The 25,695-nt window shown below is 40.6% G+C and overlaps 2 protein-coding genes across 2 annotated transcripts; one reads left to right on the top strand and one right to left on the bottom strand.

The window, feature by feature from the left end:
- Positions 1-383: 383 nt before the first annotated feature.
- On the top strand, positions 384-17,427 carry tp53bp1 (tumor protein p53 binding protein 1; the record flags this gene model as incomplete). Its single annotated transcript, XM_015384796.1, has 22 exons — positions 384-567; positions 652-775; positions 863-957; positions 1,032-1,213; positions 2,355-3,315; positions 4,709-4,825; positions 5,844-6,032; positions 6,104-6,170; positions 7,006-7,095; positions 9,116-9,359; positions 9,709-9,777; positions 9,860-10,012; positions 10,395-10,615; positions 10,868-11,038; positions 12,771-13,168; positions 13,247-13,438; positions 14,472-14,651; positions 15,609-15,797; positions 15,928-16,022; positions 16,606-16,802; positions 16,884-17,020; positions 17,096-17,427. Coding segments are annotated over 22 exons (4,461 nt in total), but the record flags the coding sequence as incomplete, so codon positions are not given.
- Positions 17,428-17,466: 39 nt separating this feature from the next.
- On the bottom strand, positions 17,467-25,515 carry tubgcp4 (tubulin gamma complex associated protein 4). Its single transcript, XM_015384821.1, has 18 exons — positions 25,399-25,515; positions 24,060-24,188; positions 23,753-23,875; positions 23,619-23,672; positions 23,455-23,511; positions 23,071-23,150; positions 22,598-22,799; positions 22,349-22,514; positions 22,138-22,262; positions 22,006-22,056; positions 21,820-21,925; positions 21,063-21,170; positions 19,186-19,330; positions 18,920-19,097; positions 18,688-18,822; positions 18,487-18,606; positions 18,281-18,420; positions 17,467-18,200 (listed from the first exon to the last, which is right to left on the bottom strand). The coding sequence occupies exons 1-18, from the start codon at positions 25,474-25,476 to the stop codon at positions 18,194-18,196; spliced, it is 2,004 nt and encodes a 667-aa protein (XP_015240307.1). The 5' UTR covers positions 25,477-25,515; the 3' UTR covers positions 17,467-18,193.
- Positions 25,516-25,695: the final 180 nt, after the last annotated feature.

The raw sequence follows: 25,695 nt of genomic DNA, 5'->3' as shown, positions 1-25,695 counted from the left end.
TTATCGATAAGCTTTTTTTCTATATCGCACAACCCTAATATATAGATATATATAGATAGATATAAATGTTGGAATATCATTTAGACTTTGTTTAGATTACATGTTAATTGCTATACTATAAAGAAAATTATCCTTTCTATATTTAATTCCCCTTTGTGATTAATAAAGTATTTTTGAATTGCATTTTCATTTATGTAATAATGAAAATAATTTTGGTTATTTTTGAGAGCTTAGATAGTTCAGAGCAACAGTGATGTATCATCTGCAAAATTTAAGATGACGTATAGCTGTGATACATTAATGATCAGGCGCAAACTAAACAGCACAACTTTTGATCCCTTCTAAATCTTGTTCTCAATTCAGTCCTATCTTTTACCTTTTAACTTGTCTTTCACAGTTCCGAGGTCAGCTCCAGCAGCTCTCCAGAGTCTGTGGTTCAGGCAGGCCGCCAGCTGTCTGCCCAGGTTCTGCTGCATTCCCAGAACCTGCAGGCCTCTAAAGAACCGGACCACCAGGACTGTGAGATCCTTTCTTCACAGGAGGACCTGTTTGATGGGGACAAGTCTGGTAAGTTAATGCAGCGGTGATGTTTCTGCAGTAAGTGTGTGAAGCTGTTAGTAATCCCCCATATTCCCCCAACCCTAATTCCAGGTGCTGTTGACAGCACGGTATCTGAGCCTGAGCCGCAGGCTCAGCCCACCTCCACACCAGCCAACACCCTCCGGTTGCTGCATCTGTCTGGACAGGGAACACTGGTGCAGGAAAGTCTTTCCCAGTAAGTCATAAGGTGTTGATTCACTCAACAAAAGAACCCAAACTTTGGAAAATGACTATATCTGCTTCTGTTTGCCTGTTCTCCTAGGAGCTCCATTGATTATATTGCCCCCACCCCAGATAACTTCACCCACGCTCCTTTAATCGTTCCGAGCTCACCTACTGAAGGGGAAAATGAAGCCGGTACGTGACTGAATTTAACTGAGCAGGTGAGCAGATTAAAAACAGCACTGATGTATCTGCTGTGTCGTGTGCAGAGGAACCCATGGACACCTCACTTCCACCAGAGGAGAAACGTGCTGCAGCAAAGGACGAACCAATGGAAACAGAGGCAGCATTGAGACCACACCCTTCTACCTCCGCTCCTGTGTCCCAGAATTCCTCTGGTTTGGGATCAGATCAACCTCTCTCTGTACCGTCCCAGCCGGAGTTCTCTCATGTATGTACCACATTACTCGTTGGACCTCCGTTGGAATACGACTTTTTATAGCTTCATCTTTGAGCAAATTTAGACTTTACATAGTTTAGCTGATATTTATCATAAACCAAAAAGATGAGAAACTCTGGTAGTTTTATGTAAAATAAATAACTTTTAATTGCACAACAGGAGCCTTTTTCTTTCTCTTTTCATGAGACTCATTAGTACATTCATTTTGGTACAATTCATTTTAAATCTCTTTAGTTTATTATTTCTATAATGTTTAGACTGTATTAACCACGGTTGTCACCAGGCTAAACTTTCAGGTTTATATCGACACCATGGAAAATATTTGTTATCATGGGGAGAAAATGACCGATAGTTAAAGTCATAAAAAAAAAGTAAAACTCACCTATTTAATCTCACTATGGAGCATGCTTTGTTTTTATTAGAATTACAGATGCTACTGAAGTAAGTGTTCAAATAAGCAAAAAAATAAATTATCCCAAATATAACAATCATGAAATATTTTAAGTTTGCAAAAGTGTTATTGTTTTAATTTGCAAACATCAGAGATAAAAAAATATGTCATCACTAGTAGGTTTCATTGTATTTTTGTCATGTTAAGCTTGACATTACTGAGCATGAATATTTGCAAACATTAGTAGTAATTCTGTACAACTGGAATTCTCAAAGTTGTCAGCTTTCTATTTTTTGTGTGTAGCAGTAACAGGAGCTGCACCACAGGAGGGGGACTAACAATGTAGTTGTCAGCAGATCTAATTTGATTAAAAAATAAATAAATAAACCTGCAGCTAAGTTGCATCAACCAAGTAGCCCAGGAGAGATTAATGATTCAAGGTAAATACGTCATGCAGGAGGAAGATTCATGTAATCAACTTCTGGATTATGACTGTTAACGGTTTTTACTATAAGTCCTCAGTTGAGTCTTCAGGTTCAGGATAATAAGGTTCTAGAGGAAGACGGTTTGAGTTAATATGATCCAGACTTAGAAGCTTAAAACAATCAAGCCTTGATCAATTCTAGTAATAATCAATTCACAAACCTGGATTTTGTTTCTACTACTATTCCTCTCATGATTAATCTTTGATAGTGTGCTGCAGATGTAGTTTAATAACCCAAACCCATGTCTGTGTTTCAGGATGTATTTGTTCCAACACAGAGCCAAGAAGCTAATAAGAACTCCTTTCCGGTGCCTTCAGAGACACAGTCTCAGCTCCGGGAATCCACTTCCTTCACTGCACCGCTGCAGCTTTCTGTGAACACTGAGAACAGTAATCCACTTGCTGTTGAGGAGGACAGTCAGGCCACGCAGATAGAGGAGCTGGAAGAGCGGGCTGGTGTTGACACCAGTGAACCTGTGAGCTCATGTCCTGTTCAGGAGAACCTGAGTAACGCTGTAAACACAGAGTCACAAGCTGCTGAGTCGCCTAAACAATTTAGCCAGACTGAGACTAAGTCTGATTTGCCACAGGAGTCGGACAGGCAGAAACGGGCAGAAGCTAATTTGAATGTACAAAACGTGAATGTAAATGAAATCAGCAACACTAACCACACTGATGTGACCGTAAACACCTGTGTTCAAGAGACTCCCTGCACCATCACGCCCTGCAGTTTGCCTTCACAGTCGGTCATATCCCCAACCTCAGCCGTCGATAGCGGTTCTGTTTGTTCGAAAGGAGAAACGGCTACGAGCCAACCTGTAGGACATCAGCAGACAGTGGTCAGTAACAGCCTGATGGACAAAAACAGAATGGATGGGCAGGTGGAGGAAGAAGAGATGGTGATGGAGGAGGAAAACACAGGCAGTGCCTCAGGAATAGCTCTGGTCCTCTCCCAGAGTGAGCTGATGTCTCCTGAGCCCATGGAGGAGGGGGAGGACAGTCAAGACAACATTGTCGTCGTGACAGACAACGAGAAAGATGACGCCTCGCGTTCACAGACCAGTAAATCCAATCCTATGGGTATCACCTCTAATGGCCACCAGCATGAGAACCAGGAAGAGAAGGCAGATGCAACTCTGGATCGGTCGTCCCAGGCTGAGGGCATGAGGCAGGAAGCAGATGGAGTCAAAGACAAGAGCCTGAATGACAGCTCAGGAGGTGAGCACTGCTTTTATTAGGAGGAACCAGACTGTGTGGTTACTAGGGCTGTGCAATATGTCTGTATATGGATCAAGATATAAGATTTTTATATCACTAAATATCAATAATTATTGTTTTGATTTTAGTTTTACCTATTTGAAATAAGGACCGAGGGAAGCTGAAATTGAACTCTAAACTTCTATGAAAACAAATCGACTTTCAATCTTGGCTGATAGTTTGAGCGTCTTACTTTCATCTGTCTACATCACCCAGAATGCTTTGCAAGTCTTGATTGTAGTGCAATGAAATTATAGATTATTCTATCAGATGTATATTCCATTGATATTCATCATGTGTCTTACAATGTTATTGTTTCACTGCCCAGCTGTATTGTTAACCTAAAGGTGATGAGAGCATAGGGATGGCTGCATTCACATTTGAACTGATATGATACCAATCTGTGTTAGCTCTCAATGGTACCTATTTTCTGTACCATGCTAACTTTATCTTCCACACTAGGCTTATTTAGCTGGAGCAGACGATGCAGCTCTCTCACCCATGGTTACGGATGGAGTCGCTTACCGACGCTAACGCTGTCGAATGCAGTTGAAACTGAACTTAATGTTTCCTCAGGTTACAAATATTTCCTCCTCTGGCCTTAATTTGTGTCTCAAATATTGCAGCAAGTTTAATTTGCTTCACATTGTAAAATGTGGAGCCATGCTGTTCAAAGTTTTTTGTTAGCCATGTCTACTTTGTTTACCCATGTTATCATGCTATGGTACCATGAAATACTGAGTTCATGTCCAGAGGAGCAAATCGGGCACTATTAAAACTCCCTCTGTATCACAATGATATGTTAGGAACCTGTGCAAAAATGACCAGCAACCATTTAAAAATGATAAAATACAGTTTAACCAGCCATCCATCTTCATCGCTCTTTTTTTAAATATGATTTAAATAGGATTCCATCACCAGGTGCGATGAACAGATGTGGCGCCATCTGCTGGCAGAAGCTATGCTTCATGAAAAAGCTTCAGCTCGGCGTGGTGGATAACCAAACAGTAATAATGAAATAACCCCATCTACAGTAATTAAGTTCTAATGATTCCTCCTGAACCCTATCAGAACATCAAAGAAAAAGAAAATTATTATTCTTACCAAATGTAAACAGACAGAGCATAATGCTAAGAAATTTATAATTTAAATAAATACAAAAAAGTCGTTGGCTAAAATTTTTTTTTATCCAAATGAACTCAATTTAAATCAAACACAAATTTCTTGATCAGTCTCCAGGATTTTTCGCAGCTTCGACTGCAAACCGTTGGCTTCATCAAATCCTCTTGAAATATGATTGTTAAAATCATAATTATGTATTGAATTTTCAAACCTCTGCTCTTCTCTATTACAGATATTTCTTTCCACTTCACACTTCCGAAAGAGGGGGAACTGATTGGTCCCTCGATCGGCTCTACGCCCCCTCTGATCAACCAGCTGAAGCAGACGCTCCGACACAGCACGCCCATCGGTAGGTTAGGAAACAAAAAACTTTGCCCACGTGATTTAGCATCTTTTTTACACATCCTGTCAGTGTTCATACTGAACTAATATGATTGAGCCAAAAAAGACCCTGACAGGATGTAACATGAGAACATTTTGTGAAGTATGTGGATAGCTTATCAGCTATAATGTAATAATGACTTAGATGGTGCCTGCTCACATATTTGATCCTCTTAGTTGTTAAAAAAGGCTTACCATCCCGAGAATTTATGTTAGAGGAAAGGTTTGCCCTTAATTTAAAGGATATTGCTAAAGATTCATCACAGATCATCTTGAGGAATAATATGTTTTCAGGTAATTAAATGTTTGTAGTTAGCGCTAACCATAACTCTCTCTAACCTATATGGGCATGCAATGGGGGCCTGGGGGAGTGGCGGCCTATTGGTTAGGGCATAGGGCTTTGAATCCTGAGGTTGTGAGTTCGATCCCCCACTCCCACACTCCTCTGGGTCCCTGAGCAAGACCCTTAACCCCACACCTCTCCCTGGGCGCTGCACAATGGCAGCTCACTGCTCCCCAGGGGGATGGGTTAAATGCAGAGAAGTAATTTCCCTCTGGGATAATTAGAGTATATAAAATTGTAAAGGAAGCTAAGTTCTTGGAGCTTCTTTTATGGCCACCTTTGCTTCATCATTCATTCAATACATCATGCAGTTGTACATTTAAGGTCTTTCTGTCAAATTTGGAACAGCAGCCTTCAGCAGAAACACAGTGAACAGTAATAATGTCCAGCTGAAAATTAGAAATTTAATAATGAAAAGGCTACCTTAGTAATATTAAAATAATCTAAGAACTTGACTTATAACAGTAACATGCAGATAAGAAATTTAGTACTGTTCTGTTGCTGACTAAACAGATAAGGCATCAGGATCGAATGAACCTGCCTGTTAGTCTGGTTTAATGCGGTTTAATCCCTTATCTTGGTTTTGTGAAGCGGGCTCTGGATAGGCTGCTGAGGTCCAATGTTTATTTTTGCTTTTATGCAGAGATCCCTCCCTTTTCTGAGAAGACAGACACTGTGGGCGACGCATCTTCGGATGTTGTAGCGACAGCCGGTAACGTGTCAGAGGAAGGAGGAGAAGATGTGGCTGATAAAGAAGATGGGAAACTGAGCTTGAGGATGAAGCTGGTGACGCCTGTAGAGGAAGGCAGCTCTGAACGCTTCAGTCTGCAGAGTGAGAACCTATTTCCAGCCAAAGATAATGAATGCTCCTATTACCTTTTCACTCACCCCACTTTTCTTTAGAGCCTGCTCTGTTGGAGGAGGATGAATCGGTCACCAAGGTTACGACTGTTTCCCCTGCTGTTACCAGGTAACGAGGCACTCTGACCCTGAAATGAAATCCTTCATAAAAGAGCTTATTTCTAATCACAGGAACAAAAGGCAGAACACAGGTTAATGTTAAGGTTTGAGTACTAAGGAGAAATAATTAATGATAATAATTAATGATAATAATTGATGTTTCCTAGTCTCGATGTCTTGAATTTGATTTCAGGGTGCTTTACTTCTTGACAACAAGCCTATGCTTTTGTTTTATCCTCTTCCCTTTCACTTCCCTTAAATTCTTCTTTCTTAAACACAGTTCTTTGACATTTTTTGAAGGCACAAATATCCTTTTAAAAAAACCAATTTTAACCTGTTGGATAGCTTTCTCATCTGTTCATATTTATGTTAAAGCCCCTATTTTAGTCTTATTTAACATGTCCATCATGTTATTTCTTTACTCAAATGTATTGTCTTAAGATGCTTCAATATTTTTTATCTTAATAGTTCTAAACTTAGAATTTAAAGGCTCAACATTGGAGAAATTCTTTCTGTTAAAGCAGAAAAGCCGCTGAAAAACTCCAAGCCAGGCTTTACAAAGATTTACCCACACATTTCTTATTATTTTGCTTAGTATATTATTTTTTTGCTGTGGAGAAATGAAACAAGGATGTGAGATGGAAAAAGACTCAGTTTTTCTGCACAACAACGTCTCTAAATAGTCTCTAGATATTTTTGATTTCTGTTCTGTTAGTCTGGGGGTGAACATTTTTTTTTTTTTTGGCAGAAATCCTTCTGCTCCAGTTTTCTATGGCTGACCTGAAGCGTTACCATTGAAAGAAGCCTAATCTGAACAATAATGGGATTATTGTCTTTGTTCTCAGCCCCTCAGTGTTTACCCGTGTTCGGCAGGTGCACCGACAGCAGGGGGCGGAGGAGGACATTCTCTCTGGAAACAACACCGCGGCTGTAAGGTAAGAACACGTTTGGTTATAGCATCATTTACTGTCTCCTGTTTACATCTCAACACCAGGCAGCAGAGCTGTTCACCTGGACTATACCTCCTCCACATCATTACATTTATTATCATTTAAAACTGAATTCACTTCAAGTGGACCTTGCAATATTAAGAGTAAAGTTAAAATCCCAGCAGCTCTATCTCAGACTGTTCAAACCTCTGTTGACGGGTAAAATGTTCCAGTTCATGACACAACATTTAGGAAAGACTAAACAATTCTGAAGGAGAAAGATATATATATATATATATATTTTTTTTTCCTACAAAAGTTGACTTGGATTTCCAAACTGCCGTCTGTACAAACCACAAGATGATTGGCGTTTGGAAAAACAGAGACACTAATGGACAGCTCTATGTTTGGACAAGTTCAGGGGTCTCATTTATTAAGCTTGCGTTTTCAAAAATTAGAGCTTTGAATCTCGTAGATACTAAACCATCAGATCCATGCCATCCGTATTCACAGGTGGAAAATGTGAGGTCAGTGCACACAACTCTGATGTAGAAAAAAGGAAAGGGGTGCTGGAGGCATGGAAACATAAGTGAACAACCCAGGGTACAGATAGAATTAAAATATATTCATTAGTTATAGGTATAAGTCATTTCCATTTTTGACATGGGCAAAAAATTGTTTAGGCTTCATTTATAAAGATACAAAATTATCAAAAAAAGATTAGGAACCATCTGAACAAAATGAGCTGCTGTAGATGAAAAAACCATTTTTCCCCATATTAAAATGGAAGGCGGTCCTACAAAGAAGAAGGTTTGTCACTTGGTTTGTTGTTGTTTTTTTTTATTTCACAGTAGAGTGAATGAAAGAATTTTAATCTGTTGTCTAGTTTTGCACTCTGGAAGCTTGGATATTACATACCTTGTAAATACCAGTTTATGTTCTGACTTCTAGATCTTCATATGAACTGCATTCTGTTTGTTTAAGAGGGAGACTTGGATTTAAAGGGCTTTTCTATAGTCTTTCAGATAAAGACCTGAACACACACAATCTAATTTTCCTTTCGATCTGTAGATCTGACTAAAATAGACCCCAGGTCTATTTTAGTCGGACTACACAGAAATTCATGTGCAATTTCATGAGTCTGGCAGGAAGAGAGATGATATTGCAAAGTAAAACACTTCAAAAGAAACAAAATAAAATCTGTTAAGCACACAGTGAAACAGTCGGTTTGGAGTCGCACATTGTGTATATAGCAAGCTGGACAAATTTGTGCAAAGACAGTCAATGAAACATAAAAAAGAATACACATGATAGGAGTTAAGGAGTCCCACAACCTTTATTGCTGCTTTTTCCTTTTCTTTAAACCTAGTTCCTATTATTCTTTTTGATATAGACCTATAAAAATTCTCTATCTGTTCTGGTTTGAGATGCTGCACAGACTCATAAAGTCGTTCTTTGCTTTATAGCTGCGACAGTTGTTTTTTAAATTTATTTATTTCTAATAACTTTTCATTATCTGTTCAAGTCAAATGTGGGAAATTGTATTAATTTGTCTGGCATAGAGAGAGAAGTGATAAAAAAAAAAAATCTACACAGATCTGCTCACCCTGTCTAGTCGGAGCCTCTCTATAGTGTCACATATAAAAGATTAAAAAGTTGTATCCGGCCAAAAAGTGGTAGTTTTACTACATCGTGTCTTTGAACACCTCAGTGCCACCTTAGAAAGGATGAATGCACATTTTATTGTTCCCTATACAGACAAATCCTGTATGACTGACCGTCCTACAGAAGGTATACTGATGAGCACAAAAGGGTTGATAATCCTTATTTAGTCCTGAGGTTGGATTTCGTTTTACACATCAGCTCATTACTTTGTGATGATTGTGGTGATTGGTGTAGGATCTTTATCAAATTTAATTTGCTTATTTTTTTACAAAATGTCAACAGAATTAATACACATGACTGGGAAGCATGTGATAAATCTGTTCTTCTGAAGACTCACGTGCATCAATGTTTTTTGTTTCAGGGGGAAACTGTTTGCCTCTCCACGCAGCAGCTCCTCACTGGGCTGTAACAGCCTCCCCAATAGCCAGGATGAGTTGTCAGCGCCGCAGAACAGCCTTAAAGATACCAACATTCCTGCAGGACCACCTGAGAAGATGCAAGAACCATCAGAAGCTCCAAATCTGCCTCCTCCAAACAGCGTGGCAGAGAGGGAGGCTTCCCAGAAGGCTTCTGAAAACGCCACCACTGCTACTCCCTCCAGCAAGGTGTGTCAGCAGCATGTTAGTTTAGTTTACAGGTTATCAGGCGCAGACTTTTCCACTGCTAATAGGTGTTGAGTTGTATGGCTATAATGTTGTTTTTCCTGAAACCAAGCAACGAAAAAACATCTCGTATCATGAAAAGATGATGATGACTAGTGATTTAATAAAGGTGGTTCCACAAGGTGCTGTACCTGTTTGGTTTTATCTTTATTTACTAAAGAAGAGTAGCATTGAATCTGTGGTGTGTTTTTGTTTGCATGAGCTGAGTTGAATATTTTTTTTTTTTAAATGAAAAAGCCCAAATCTAGCTGATGTGGACCCGTCATAACTGCTCTGTTACTGTGCGTCTCAGTCCCAGCAGCGGAACGTCTCCCAGCAGACCAGCTTCGATGGGCCAGGCCTGCGTTCTCCTCCTGGCCGGGTAAAGACAACTAAGCCTTTTTAAATAACAGGAAGCTCTGCTTGTGTCTCCGACTGTTTACACTCTGTTCCTCTGTCTAAAGAGTGAACCAGAATCGCCATCATTTAGAAGAACCGCGGCGCCATCCCACCGTAGACACGTCCGCACCATTCAGGAGGTCCGAACCACCATCACACGGATCATCACAGACGTTTATTATGAGGACGGCAGAGAGGTGGACCGTAGAGTCACAGAGGTAGAGAGGCCTTCTGCTCATGTGAAATGTTTTTTAGACCCATTAGGTCTACACTTTAGCTGAGCGCATGTCTAATACTAATTCCTGTAATGATGTAATCTTAGTATTTATTTTACCCTTTTGTTCTGTTATTAAGGTGGTTTTATTTTGTCTACATATTGTGAGAATCAAATAATTGATTTATTTTCATGTTTTGTCCACATCTTTATCAGGGATAAGTCTGTAGGTTACTGATTATTATAAACCTGAAAGAAAATTGAAAATATTTTTTTACTTACTGGAAATTTAAAAACTGTAAAGATGAATAAATCAGACAATGATTGAGATCCTTGTCCTGCGGCTGAAGAACGTCTCTATGTTGAACGTGTTCTTGTGTTTTCAGGAGAGCGAGGAGCCCGTGGTGGACTGTCATGTGTTGGACAGCGACATCTCTCCTTGTCGCACAGGTAGCAGCTCAGTGACCTCCGGTGACCTCGGTGACATCAGCTCCCCGTCCTCCAAGGCTTCCAGCCTACATCACAGTTTTGGAGGGACGAGCAGCAGCATCGGCTCGACCAGGCCCGACTTTATTATGCCGCCCAGCAGAGGGTCGAAAACCGTCAGGTACCACCTGAACCGACTCTCTTCTCCGTTTGCTTGACCTGCCTGTAAGGTGTGCATGCAGAGTGGTCGTTCCTTCACTTTCTTCTGACTTTTTAACACCCTGATTTCCCAGTGATTCATTGACCTTGCTTGGTTCAGGTCCAGGTTGTCACAGGTTTCAGTCTGGGTTTTTTTAAGGCGTTTAAAACGCCCCCTCAGACCGATGACTGTGTAGTCTGACCGACTCCGTTCATCCCCTCTGTGTGTCTGCAGTCCCAGGAGGGGAGGTGGGCATCCACAGAGGGGTCACAGGGGTCACAGGGCAGGGTCAGTGGTCACTGTGGGCAGAGGCGGCAGCACCTTTGGGTCCCGGGCCTTCGTCCCGCTGTCCCCCAGAGGAAGGTCTAGAAGGGGCCGGCCCCCATCCCGCTGCTCCCTGTCCAGGTGAGTCCTTCATGAGGCTCAGCCCATATGAGGAGCCAGACTGCTTAGACACTTACGGCCTTCAGCTCCTCTGCTTTCCTACTTTTTTACTAACACTCTGTAGTTGAGCTTCTCACAGAACTCTTTCTCATCAAATGTATATTTGTTTTTGTTTTTCCTGAAAAATAACAACCAAAAAAGGCCAAAGAAAAATATGTGTTCTTTTTTTTTTTTTTCTTCAGTGTCACAAAAGCAGTTTCCATTTATAAAACCTAAAAGCTGATCTCATGTTTCTCCTTCATAGGCTTACAGAAGCAAAAACATGCCTTAATTGGCAACATGAAATCATAGAAAGCTCCCCTTAGATTACTTAAAATTTAAGAATATAACTTTTTACAGATCATACACCGTTGCCTTCAGGCTGAAAGAGGGGAGGAAATTATGTTGGATTTTGGAGAGGCACACAGACTACTGCAGGGTTCCCCCTACAAAACAGGCTTGACAATTCTTAAACACTAACCATAGTCCTTAAAATCTATACGTTTAAAATACAAAACAACTCTTAAAATAAACATTAATTTCAATTAATGTCATTAGAGTAATCAGCCAGTGAATTTGAAAATAAGCAGTATGATGCCAGTTATGTTTGCTATTAGAAAAAATTGACATAAAGTGAGAACAAGTAACAAACAAGCTGGCGGATTTATTAAAATTCACTGATTACTACCATATGAGCTCCAGGTTAATCATTGGCTTAAAGGCTTCAGGGATTCTGAAATCAATAATTCTCTATAAATATTTGATTTAAGGCAGTGTGATATATTTACAGTATTTATTGTTTGGTTTTGCTTTTAACCCATGTTTGCATCTCAAATGCAAAAGCATACATTGGCTCTCTATAGTACAGAGAGCCAATATGTGTGTTTAGCACATTTAAGGTGGATGTTGTACAGGAAGCTCTAATGAGGATCTTTGGGTTGTCCACTGGTGGTGGTTAACCGGTAGAGGTTATTCACTGTCAAGAAACACCAAAAAAGCTACAGATATAGAACAGAGGCCTCAAGCTGAATTTAATAGCAACTTAAAAGCTATCATTAGGTGTGTAGTATTGTTATTTTTTTTTTAATTTAATAATAATTTAACAAATTTGACTTCCTTAATAACTTGATCAAATTGCACACTTTATCAGCTGTTCAGAAGCACATTTTCCCGAAAAAATCTAAAAGACTTTCTTTATAAATCCACTCCTGCAGTAGTTAATAAAGGAAAAAAAGGCAGTGTCTCTGAAATAAATAAATCTTCCTCTGGTTCAACATTGCTTTATCTAAAAAAAAAAAAAAAAAAAAAAAAAGTTTTAAAACCTTCTGTTTTTTTTTTTTTTCTTTTTAAGTCCTTGTTTTCATTTTCGCCTCAACTTAAACCAAACCGTCCTTATAAAGCCCAGAAGTTTGGCAAACTGGGGCTTTTATATAATCATCCAGGTGGATCATTTTATACTTGGAACAGATGTATACAAGACCTTCTTTATGCACAGTATATACAGGCCAACATTTATACATATTTATGTTGTAACACGGATTATATTAGTGTGACTATGTCACCTAGTGTCTGTCCACAGCGGTAGGTGGTAATTCAACAGGCTGAATGTGGAACCGTTCAGGTTTAGAGGAAACCACTGAGGGGTTTTAGGGTAGCTAGAGAGCTGAAAAGTTGTACATGGGTTTAGAAGACCTCTGCTTCTTTTTTTTTTTAGGGGGGGTGGTGTCGGACCACTGCAGAGGCTCGGTGCTCACTCCCAGATCCACTCCTCCTCGGAGGATGAGCCCTACACCTGCATGCTTCCTCCACGCCTGCCCGTCAGCCCCTCCGACCCTGAGCCCCTGGGTCGCTCGGATTCCCTCAGGTCGTCGCCAGAGGAAGCCATCTTGGCTGGCAGCAGCTTCGTGGGCCTGCGGGTTGTCGCTAAGTGGTCCTCCAACGGCTACTTCTACTCAGGACGCATTATGAAGGATGCTGGAGACAGCAGGTTCCGGCTGCGCTTTGACGACGGCTACGAGTGCGAGGTGGCGGGGAAGGATATCCTGCTGTGCGATCCCATCCCACTGGAGACGGAGGTCACCGCTCTGCTGGAGGATGAGTACTTCAGTATAGGTGAGGAACAGGAGGAAGGCTCTGATTATTTTTTGTATTTTTATCCTGATTCATTTTATGGTGTTACTTTGTCTGCAGGGGTTGTAAAGGGCCATAAAACGGAGGGTCAGGAGCTGTTCTACAGCGTGGAGAAGGACGGTCAGAGGCAGTGGTACAACCGGACGGCAGTCATTCTGTCGCTGGAGCAGGGAAACAAGCTGAGGGAGCAGCACAGCCTGGGACCCTATGAGCCCACCACCCCTCTGACCAAAGCCTCAGACATCAGTCTGGGTAAGAAACCTGTTTAGAGCTGAATACTTTATCCAGTTGGTGATTGTGCAGCTTAAGTCTTTAAACTGCAGAAGGGTCACACTTATTTTCTGGCCACCTGAAACTAGCAATGGCAATTTTTAAGACCCAGTTTAACACCATGCATGATATGTTTGATAGTTTTGAGTGGCGACATCTGCTGGATGCTATGAGAACTACCTTTGAGCAGTAATCCCAATGTCCGCTTTAATTCATGGCTGAAGGACTTCGTTCCATAATAATAGTATTAATAAGGATAATGAAAAATATTTAAAAAAACAAATGCGATTTGTGAATTTTTAATATAATAAACAGCCCACCAAAGTATAACACTGTACTTTAGGCAGTTTTTGACAAAGTGTTTATAAGTATGTGGGAAGGGTGAGTGCTTCTGCTACTAGGACCCTGCTTATGACACTATAAACTGTAAAATAGGAAGGAGGTGGTGTTTCAACAATTTTTATTTTGAAAAAGAATAATTTCAAAAGCGCATGGCTTCAGTCTGCTCCTCTGCTTCATTACCTCACCAGCTTTGTAAAAGACCCGTTCATATAGACCTAAGGCGGTTCTATAAAGTACTGTAATTTATTTCCTTAAATGTTATAAATGCTGTCTTAGTGACCTCGCCTATTCAGCCAGACCAACAATTCCCTTTCGCGACACCCCTTTCAGAGACTTTGACTGGTATGGGGCACTGCGGGCTTACAAAAGAAGCCAAACGACCCCCATTCCAAAGGGGTGGAGCCTTCGTCTGTTTCAGTTTGCATGTTTTCAAAACAAAAACCAGCTTGTGATGGGCTACTGAATAAAGTGTCGAACTCAATGCCTTTCATGACAATTTGAATTGAAAAAGCTTCCTACATGGGAAGTGAAACGTCTTCAAACTTGGAAACAAAGTCCAGTGGATTGTTTTAAACATTTTTTTTTTGGAATTAATATGACCTGAATGACTGGGAATCTTTACCAGCACATTTAATCATAGATAAATGTTTCTTCTTCATGTTGTGTTTCTCAGACAACTTGGTGGAGGGGAAGAGGAGGCGCAGGGGAACCCCTTCGGGTCCGAACACACCCACCCGCAGCTCCTCCAGCAGTCCTCGGACCCCTGGCCCCTCCGGGAAGAGGAAGCTGATGTCCTCTGAGGAGAACAGGATCCCCTCTAAGAGGGGACGGAGAGGGGGAGGAGTCAGAGCTGGTACGGGATCAACCTGCCTGGACCATGAATAAACCTTTAACAGCTGGGTGGGGTGGGCTTATGGGGAATGACTCTAGGGTTGGCTGTTTGAGGTTTTATTGATAGAAAGCAATTTTTTTTTAGATTTTAACTTAAATGACGAGTTTTATAAGCTGTCGATGATTTTAAAACAGGAAATTTTATCTTTTTTAAAAGAAACTGACTTTTAGGATTTATTTTTACACTGCGTTTGTTTCAGTCTTTTTCCCCATGCGAGATGTTTTTAAAGAGTTCTTTTTAAAGCATTTATTCCTGATTGTTTGTGAATCCTGTCCTGGTTGATCTATAACCGAGACATTCTGACCCGCTCCCGGCCCGTGCCTGTCCTCCTCGGCTGCTGTTTGATGGCTGCTGCTGAGGCTGACCTGGTAATGAATGACATGCTGCTGATCTGTTATTGGTGTGGTGAATTGGTGGAGGATTTATTTCAACTGGTGGTTTAAGCTGTCAGATATCCCAGTTAGGATGTATAAAAATGTTCAATTTTCACCCATTTGGAGATTATTTTTGCTGAGCTGTTCATTTTAACCAAAATCCAACTGCTTCTTATGACTTCCTTCCTTGTCTGTCCTCCATTTTGTTAATTTCTACATTTGTTCATCTCTCCAGCCCATCTTAGTCATCCGTCCATCCAGCTATCAGTTTACCATCATTCCATTGTCCACTCATCTTTTCTTGTCTACATTTTTCATATTTAAAGCCCGTCCTCCTGAAAATAAAAAAAAATTAAATGAAAATCTGATTAACTTAAACCTATCAACAGACTTAAACTGATTTCAGTGTAGTTGGGAATTTAGATCAGGAAACCTCTAAGAACCTCGGGTTAGCCTGAATATATTTTGCTACTACTTTAAGGTGAAAAGTCGTTTCTTTTGTGATATTTCCTCTCTAATGTAAATAATTGTGTCCTGTCCTCAGGTCACCGGGTTGGGACTTGTAATACCTCCGGCAGCGGCACGGATCTCCCGGGTCAGTCCTGTGACATCACAGAGACTCACGGCCCGCTTCCTCAGAACACGTCTCTGTTTATGGGCTTCGCCTTCATGCTGACGGCGTCGTCTGAGAACGACCGGATGACCAACAAGGTTACCAGCGATGATGAGGAAGGTGAGCCAGAGTCTTATAATCTCTACATCCTGATCAACCAAAACAAGCTGGGCCACCCAGAGTTCAAAACTTTTTTTTGTTTTGTTTTTTAATAAGAGCATTGAAACTATGTTCTTTATTTTAACACCAGATTACGTTCAGACGGGTCCGTACAACAAACCATACACAGAGTCACAGCTGCAGGCCGGCGGAGGCTTCATCCTACCAGACTTCAATGAGGAGCAGGTATGAACCCCGGAATACAAACTAGACAGGAAGAATGTTAAATCTTAAGATGAGCGGTGTTCATTTTTCAAAATAAAAAATGGTGTCAAACGTTTTTTAGGTCAGGGCATAGAATACAACAAAAACATGGTCCCAGTTGATCTAAAGAAATCTTGAAGCACCTTCTGTTTGCTGTGCTCTAAGAATACAAACAGAAAAATAATGTTTTTCATCTTTTCTATGTTTGGCTGATGTATAAAAGCATAGAAGAGTCTTAAAGTCTTTAGATCTTTAAAATTAATAAGAAAATATTTTATTTCCTTTGATGAAGGTTAATAAATAGGAAAAAGATGAAAAGTAATAAAATCAGAGGAAATCAGCTCTATGGTGTATCCAGATGTGTCCATGGCACTGTGTCAGATTAATTTAAATCTGTTCAATCACTGATGTTTATGTTCTGTATCAAACCAAATCTGAAGTTCAAGGTGCTAGATTTAATGAAACATTTAAATGTTTAACAAGAACTCTACCAGTTTGAAAGGGAAATATATGGACTCTCCTGAACTGACTCGTAGTCCTTTATCCTTCCTTCCTCCATCTTCAGTGTAAAGCAGCGTATCAGAGCCTGCTCATTGCTGACCAGCACTGCCGCACCAGGAAGTACCTGCTGTGTTTAGCCAGCGGCGTTCCATGTGTGTCCCACATTTGGGTTCGAGACTGCTGCAAAGAGAACAAGCTCCTGAACTACAGGAACTACCTGCTGCCAGCTGGCGTGGGCCCCGATGATGCCATAGTGGAGTGGTGAGATGCAGCAGAATCAACCTGTGTTAGTTGAAATAAGGCAGGAGCTCATTTAAACTGACTTTTTCTGTTTCTCCCCAGGCATCCCCGCTCCAGCCCATTCAAAGCTCTCCGTGTCCTCCTGGTGTCTGAGAAACTAGACGAGCTTTGGGCCCAGCTCATGACGATGGGTGGAGCTTCATCTGTAAAGCAGTTCCAGACAGACGCAGACAGCTCTGGTATCAGACCCACATCCTGATATTATCTCCAAAATCTGTCGGCAAAAGTTTGTTAACTGTTTTTGCCTCCTGCAGAGATTCCAGCCGGGAAGTACGATGTGGTAGTGACGGATGACACATGTCCACCAGTGGTGGAGAGAAGTGTGACATCACAGGAAGTGCCGATGGTGTCTCCCGAATGGCTCATCCAAAGTGTGATCTGTGGGGAGCGTCTAGGTTTCCACAGCAGGCCTCAGTATCGTCATGACTACTCCACCTCTTCATCATCATCCTCCTCATAATCTGACTCCATGCGTCCATAAGGTCTTTGACCAAGCTCCATGTTCTGTTGCATGCATCTGCTGTACATAAGTTGTGTTTTTATGGGACAATAAATTGTGACATGTTTCATTTTAACTGACGTGTTTATTTTGTTTGTAGTTTCTAAAAAAAAGGCTTTTGAATATTTACATTTTATACATGAAGTAAAACCAAGTGAGTCACAATCTTCATAGGGGGCTTGCAAATACATAGCTGCACAAAAAGAATTCAAATGTATTTTCATGTGTGTACAAACAGTTTAGTCAAAAAACAAACTCCTTGTTAAACAGCTGGTAGGAGAAGGCAAACATCTAAATACAGGTGGGAACTTTATCCTGCAGCTTTTAAAGATGCATCTGCTGCCACAGGACTAAACTTTATTCCTGAATGATGTACTCCATCTTGCTAAGGGCTGCAGGTATCAAGGATCAATACTGGCTTCACCCCTAAAGTTAAACAGTTTATAACTCATTCAAATGTTTGATGCATTTTAGCACATTTAATTATAAATCTATTTAAAGTATTTAATGCAATTTTTGAAACAAGTGTAGAATTATGACTGAATTACTTTGGTAAGGGTCTGTTAATGAGCCTTTGATTGAAATGAAGTTTGCTCAAGAATAGGGACATAAAAGAAACCCAACACTAGAAAACCCTCCTGTGGGGCTCTACATTACGGATTCCTGGTTTTCCTTTCTTTCATTTTTGATACAGTAACGTGCAACACCGACTGTACTTTAAGTTATAAAATATATCATAATAGAGACTGTTTTCTTGAATAAATTGACCGTCTCTTCATATTTGAAGATACACGCAGCAGACCTGCATTTTTGTTTTTTAAGGAGCTTCAGTCCAGTTCCAGTAGAAATCCTCTTAAATCCTGGAAGAAGGGATTTTATTAGACAAACAGAATCAGTTTGGATCATTTTGTGGAAGATTTGGTTGGAATCTGGGTCTTACCCGCCCAAAGTGCCACCAGCTTGTGTGTAAAACTTGTTGTAGTCTAGACGCAGCAACAGCTGAGCCAGATCAGAGTTGATCTGATGGTTCCTCACAGTGGAAAGGATTTTGAACAGCAGGGAGGACTGCCGCCGGAACCCCTGAAAAGCCCCATTGTTAGCACAATGAATCGGATCTGTGGACAGAAGCTACAGAGCAGCGTTTACCTTCACCAGCAGGTCAAGCTGCTGGGCCATTCCTCTCTCGTCCTGTGAGGCCACACTCTGACCTACCAGAGAGCAGAAGCTCTGACACAACTCCAGGATTTCATTCAGACAGTGGAACACCTGCAGACAGATCAAGTGTTACAGACAGAAAGATGAATTTCAGCAGCAGACTCTGGGTTGGCCTGGCTTCAGCGGCTCTACCGGCTTCAGGAGGATGAAGGACTGAGCGAGCAGGTTGCTAAGAAAATGATCGTGGGCCAGTCGGATGCTCTCAAAGTCTCTGGTTGAGTTGATCTGTTGAAGCAGCTGAGTGAACTGAGACTCCAGGACGTCCACCTAGAGACAAAGAGGAATATTTTTGGTCATTAAAAGAACATTTTAAGGTTATTCAACAGAAGATATATTTGCACCACCTGAACTTTGTTCCTCTTACCTGTAAGTAGTACTGCAGGTTGTCGATTAAGAATGCCATGTGGTTACGGAGCCTCCACTTGACTGCATCTGACTGGCTGGACTTCAGGTGCTTCCTCTGCATTTGAAGAGCCCAGCAGTGCTGCAGCTGTGACTGCACCCGCCGCACGCTGAGCAGGTACCTGAACACCACATTATACCTAAACACCACAAGGGGAGGGACAGTAGATAAAGAGGATTGCCTCGCATTAGATTCAAATGAAAAAAAATAGTCCAAGTGACGCATACTTCTCCAGGACAGCAGGAGTGAAGAGGATGTGAAGCGGCCACTGGACTTTGTAGGCGAGGCCAAGAGCCGCCCAGCCTGTGGGAGGAACCTCACGAGGAGACGCATCCTGAGGAGGGGTGGCTCCTTCTCTGGGGCCTGATGGGTCTGAAACATGTTGATGTTACTGATGTTAAACACAAACTCAACTGTTAACAAACCTGAACACCCATCTGAAGTCATACATCTCACTTTAGAGAACAAAACAAGTCAAATAATTGTTCTGCACAACAAGTTTTACACAAAATCGAGTCACGGGTAAATAGTGCAGTCTCCCATATATTTTAGAAAGATCTCTGAAAGAACCCTGTATGATCCTAAAAGTACCACAAAGTAACACGTAAGTACAATGGGAGTAGGTTAAAGTACACTAAACTTCTAAATCTATCCTACAAGCCCTTTGGTTGTATTTCATTAGGTCCTGAAGAAGCAATGTTAGATTTAATGAAAGTAGCTGGTAGGTTTCTAACTTAACAGATAAATACCTTGTAGGGGCCTGGAAAGTTGCCTCCAAATAGCATGTATGTTCCATGAAGTAGTAGAAATGTAAAGAGCTGCAACTAACGATTATGTTGCAAATCGATTAATGTGCCGATTATTTTTCTGATTATTAGATTAATTATTAAATAGCCAAAGATTCCTTAAAGAAGACTTTTTACTAAATTAAACCAGGTTAAACTCTAACTTTTCCACTTTTGGAGTTCTGGATAAAGCATATTGACAGATAATTTTTTTTTTCTTTTTTTATCTAATCTCCGACAAAATCTGATTGATATTTTTTTTTTCTCCCTTAAGTTTCATTACAGAAAAGTCAAATGACATGGGCCTACATTACTTTCAATAACAGGCTTTTATTTCCATCATCCCCTTTGATGACCTTTATTCAAAGGACAAAGAAATTCAAGCTGTAAAAATGCTAGAAAAAAAGCGTTTCACAAGAAACAATGGAAAAATAACAAACATATATGACTAAATGTTATCAAATCAAATCCAAGAATGAAAAGTGATGAAATGATGTCACTCTGAGCTAAGGAAGCCTAGCACTGGTGAAAAAAATATCTTAATTTTCTTAAAATGAAATCTTCATAAACAGAAAATTTGATTAATTGATTTTACCCATCAACTGTCCTGCCTTAGCCTACGCGTTGTTCAGGGTTTAAACAGGAATGAGTAACTCTAATTTAATGCTTATTAATGCTTTTAGAAATAATTTCAATGCCATCGACAAGTACCCATGGCTATCATATATACACGGCAAAATCCTTTGTCATCTTTACCGTCGACAGGCTACAGTCATGTCCCAAATTCCTCACTTTCCAAATTCCTTGTTTTAAAAAAAGCTTTTTAAATTCCACAATAATCACATTCAATGACTTTTAATGCCAATTAAGGCCTTAATTTAAAAAATAATTTAGTGACTTAATGATTTTTAATGACCCATGGAAACCCTGTTGTTGTTTTCTTAAAAAGACTAGAAAATAATTTAAAGCTCTAAATAAGTACCCAGTAGGTCAACAAATTATACTTCTTTAAAGTTTTAGGAGGGAACACATAAAATATCATATAGGTTTAGAAAGCACAGGGAAATGTCAACCAGAAAGTACTTTCTAACCTTTGTAAAGTATCATGTACTTTACAGGAATTAGTAAAAGACCAGAGATAATCAATAAATTAATCTTTTAAATAATCTGTTGAGAGCATGTTCAGCCTCATACAGTCTCAAACTAGTATTTTAAAACAGGTCAACTGTCAAGTTAGCCAGCCTCATCACTGTACACAACCTAGCAGAATCTTATTTGATCTGCAGAGCAGCTTATGTAAGCTAAAGGCATGAGCAGACCTTTTCCGTCTTTGCCCTGATAGTCCACAGTGAGGTGCAGAAGGGGCAGCAGGTTGTCATCATCCAGAAGAACCTTGTGAGCTGCCTGCTGGAAGGCCACGTTAACATCTGAAGGTAGAAAGAAACAGAAAAAGGTGAAAACTGCAACAACAGCTGGAAGGTAAAAAAGAAACAGCTTTAAACACTTTTCCATCATGTTAAACCACATGGTTAAAGAACAATGGTGTGAAGATCTATCTTAACTTCAGTTGTGAAGGCCTGATATCACAGGAAAAAGCATGAACTTTGTGATCTTCCACCTCCAATATAAAAATGAGGGAAAAGAGCTTGAGTACCGATTTGAAACAGAAAAAAAAAGAAAAGAAGCAGTACTGTGTAAACATTAAACTAATGGCTCTGGTTGTAAGTTCCTTCAATCCCACACAAGATCAAGCATTTGTCCAGTTTTTCTTATGTCATTCACTATGGAGCTGAAAACTGATTCTGCAACAGAGTTTTTAGAATGAGGGTTGCCTTTGGACCATTCAAAACTGATAAAATAAGGAGAAGAGAGGGAAATGCGAGGAGATAGATGAGGGAGAAAAAAACGAGAAAATTAAAAAAGGCAAGAATGAAAAACTGAAGAGAAAATAAAATTGATAATAAAAGCATGAGGAAAAAAAGAAAAATCTAAAAACAAAACTAAATCTTCAAGCAATAAACAAACAAAGACAGAGGAAAAACTCAGATGGAGGCGGACCTCTGCAGGCATACTAACCGTGCTCAGTGACTGCGGTCGGAGGCGCCTTTAGCATGTGCTGAGCGAGGTCAATAAAAACCTGATAGAGCTCCCCGCGACCCAACAAGTAGAAGTCCTTGATAATCTAGAAGAGACTCCAAAGGTAAGTGCAGATCCATTTTTAGAAATATTTTTTCTGCAGAAATGCAGAGGATGATCACAAACCTTAAGCTGTTCAAGCAGATCCGCCTCCTCCACCATCAGCGTCCACAGATGCTGCACAACAATCAGATATCATTTGAACAAGCTCCCTCTATAGAAGTTATTTACTGGCTGATTTCAAAGATCTGAACTAACCTCTGCCACCGTGCTTCGGATCCCATCAATCAAATTTTCAAAGTCCACCAAACTGAACAGTGGCTGCTGTTTGAGTCTGTGCAGCTCAGCAGCAAACGCGTCTTCCTGGTGCTTTAAGATGGAGCCTTACACAAAGCAAGCAAGGCATGGTTCAGTGATCAAAATAAGCAAGTGGTGTCACAATAATGTACACATATCTGGGAGACGGCACCAGCTATGGATGGGCTGTGGTTGTGGTTTTCAAACATCTGAACGGACTCGCCCACAAACAGGATCTTCTCAGCCACTCTGATGGGGATGTAAGATGGCAGCATCTCCGTTCTCAGAGAAAACTGCTGAAGGGATGGAGCCAGCATGTTCTCCTCCTCAATCAGCCTCTGCACAGCAGCCAACAGTTAAAACCCATCACAGAAACACAGGATATGAGATCTTCTATACTTATCTGGATACAGGATCTTACCAGGTCCTGCAACTCTCTGAGCTGTTTTCCACTCAAACCTCCCAATCCCAGATCTTCCTCCTCCTCATCCTGGTTTGCAACAGCACCACCTGCACTGGGGCCCTGCTTTATGAAAAACTCCTCGCTTTGATCCAGCAGCAGCCCATGCAGCATCCAAGCTGCAAGCTGCTTGTACATCACGCCGTGACACACAGCCAGAATCCTGCGGGATGCATGAAGAAAAAAAAAAAGTGGTTTTATTCTGTAAATCAGAAACAAACAAAAAAAAGATACCAATCTGCTTTAGTTTCAGCCTGCTTTCCATGCAAAGCTCATGACAGTGACACAAATAACATATTTTTTTTACAGTACCGAAGCATATCTATTAGCTGTGAAAAGGACATGTAAAAATATGTTTCCCTGCACTGCTATAAATGACTCCAGTTTAAAGAATTTGAAAAAAAGCTTTAAAATTCAGACTGGAGCAGACTTACTTTTCTAAAGCCATGCGTACCGGAGGAAGCCCCCCACAGCTGTGCTTGTACACAGTCTCCAGGATCTGACAGCCATGAATCTACAGCAGCAGGGATAATTCTGTTAACCAGCTGTGGTTAAATAACATCTAACTGGATTTATGTAATGGTAGAAACTGTAATCGTAACAAAAGAATGCAGGCTTTTAAGATCAGGGATTAGGCTAAAAAAAAAAGGGTAAATGGTAGAGATGTAGAGCGTCTGGAATAGAGCTGGAAAATACATAGTATAAGAATAGTCATTACAGCACTACTGAGCTCTATATCACAATGTGAAGCACTCCTTGGTCAAAAATCTAATGGCTTAGATCATAGTCCCGAACATTTTCTTTAAGAAACTCCTTACCTTCTGGGATTTTATGGTCTCCACCACCACGATAACAGAGGGAAACAGCAGCTGAAACTTTATCAAAGAAGTACAGTTTTATGCAAATTGAGATGTCATTGTGAAACACAGCTTCTGAAACAACAATCTTAATGTTTAATCTGGGAGTTTGTTCCATAGATTACCTGATCGAGCTTGTAATTCACATGGGATATCGTCAGATGCGGATCTCCAAGGAACTGAAACAAAGACACAAGTTTAATATTGCTTACGCTGCAAACTTAGTGAGCTGATGTTGCTGGCTGCATGATGATTTTACTTCCTGTTCCAAGTCCAGAAGGGCCTGTCTGTACGGCTGCAACATGGAGTCCAGTCCGGTGCAAAAGGCCCGTAGGTAAATTCCATGAAGACCTGTCTGGCTAGGCTGGTTTGTGTGATGTTCCTAAAAATAAAAACACCACATGCAAACTCATGTTTCTTTAATTCCAATTCATGCTAAAAACAGATTCTTCTAAGTCTAACAAAAATTCAACAAATTAAAATGAGCTGGAATAATGGAGGTCTTCATTTTGGATTTCTTTATGTGGAAGTAACAGTAACAGTTCGTGAATCATATTTAAACTCACTTGATGATGGACGTGACCAGTGTGCTGCTCTGTGAACTCTGTGAAGCGAATGTAATCTGAGCCGAGTTTACACAACCGGTTCAGGACACTTGTCTCACTGGGGTGAAGGAAGGGGAGGTCCTGGGACACCTGTGAGTAAAAAGGTGTATGATGTTAACCTCTGATAAGCAGAGGGCTTTTTGAGAAAAAAATCAACCATCATCTACAAAGAGGATCCCCGATACACGTTGGCGAAAATACAAAAAAAAAACAAAAAAAACTTTAAAAATATGTAAAACCTGCAAAATCTCCTTTAGTGTTTTTACAGCCAGCTGATGTGAAAAAGATGCTAAGTGCCTTCACACAAGGAATGTGACATTGGCAGCCTATTTCCTGAATAAGCCTGTTTGGTGACCCTTGAAGCTTCAACTCCACTCTCTGTGAATAAATACCCATTCAGTTTATTTATATAGCGCCAATTCACAACACATGTCATCTGTAGGCACTTTATAGTTCAACCAGATCATACAGTCAAATTGATTCAAAGTTTTCTATCTAAGGAAAACCAGTTGATTGTATCGACTCATTGACTCTGAGGCAATCCCTCACACTAAGCATGCTTGTAGCGACAGTGGAGACGAAAAACTCCCTTTTAACAGGAAGAAACCTCCAGCAGAACCAGGCTCAGTGTGAGCGGCCATCTGCCGAGGCCGACTGGGGCTCAAGGAGACACAAAAAGCAACTGTAAAAGGCAGCCCCAGGAAACACACAGCCAGGCAGACGAGCTCTGAGCCAGCTCCCATGTCAGAGGATGAAGAGATCACATCCAGCCAGTCACAGTCAGAGAAACAGGACTACAATGGAAAAACAGGCCAATCTCCAACATCTATAAACAAAGGTGTTGGTGGCAGCAGCACAGCTGATATTTCTCTCCAGGATGGTGTCACAGCCTAACAGGAACAGACAAGGCAAAGCTAGTATGAGAAAAAGCAGAGAAAGCAGAACGTTAGAGATTAAATTAAAAGATTCTGTAGAGTGGAAGAATAGAGAAGCAAAAAAATCATTTTTGGACAGCGTCAATAAGCGTCTGTTGAACTACTGTCAAGTCGATAGTCGGCATAATATTTCAAATTCATGCTCTAAATATCTTTTTTTTCTCATTAATTTTCTGTCACACTGAAAATTACAGACAAGGAATTTTATCAAATGAAAACAATAAAAAAAAAAAAAAACTTCGTGGAATTCCCGCCTTCATATGAGTTCCCCTGTCGAAATCAAATACTTGATAAATCCACCTTATGAATGAAGGGTTTATTTATCATACAGCAACTAGCGAACCTCTCGTTTGCACTAATTTTACCTGCAAACCTGTCCGTTTGTTCCATGTGAAGATGGTTCCGGGGTATCCGCTTAGCGCGAGCAACAGTTCGTGAATCATATTTACTTCAAATAATTAAAATTGAAAAAATAAATACCAGAGCAGATATCTAGTTTTCATTCAGAGGTAAAAACAAACCGCCATAACACCGAGAGGAGCCGGAAAACGTCACCGGATGAAAGTGTGCACTTCCGGTGTTACTATGGTTACCAGAAGCAGATTAATTTAAGCAATTTTTCTCCGTTTTAAAAAAATTCCTACAAAAAACAGACGTCGTGA

Source organism: Cyprinodon variegatus, unplaced genomic scaffold (genome assembly GCF_000732505.1).
Source record: "Cyprinodon variegatus isolate N-32 unplaced genomic scaffold, C_variegatus-1.0 Scaffold324, whole genome shotgun sequence".
NCBI classification, from domain to species: domain Eukaryota; kingdom Metazoa; phylum Chordata; class Actinopteri; order Cyprinodontiformes; family Cyprinodontidae; genus Cyprinodon; species Cyprinodon variegatus.
This window is presented reverse-complemented; position numbering and strand designations above follow the sequence as displayed.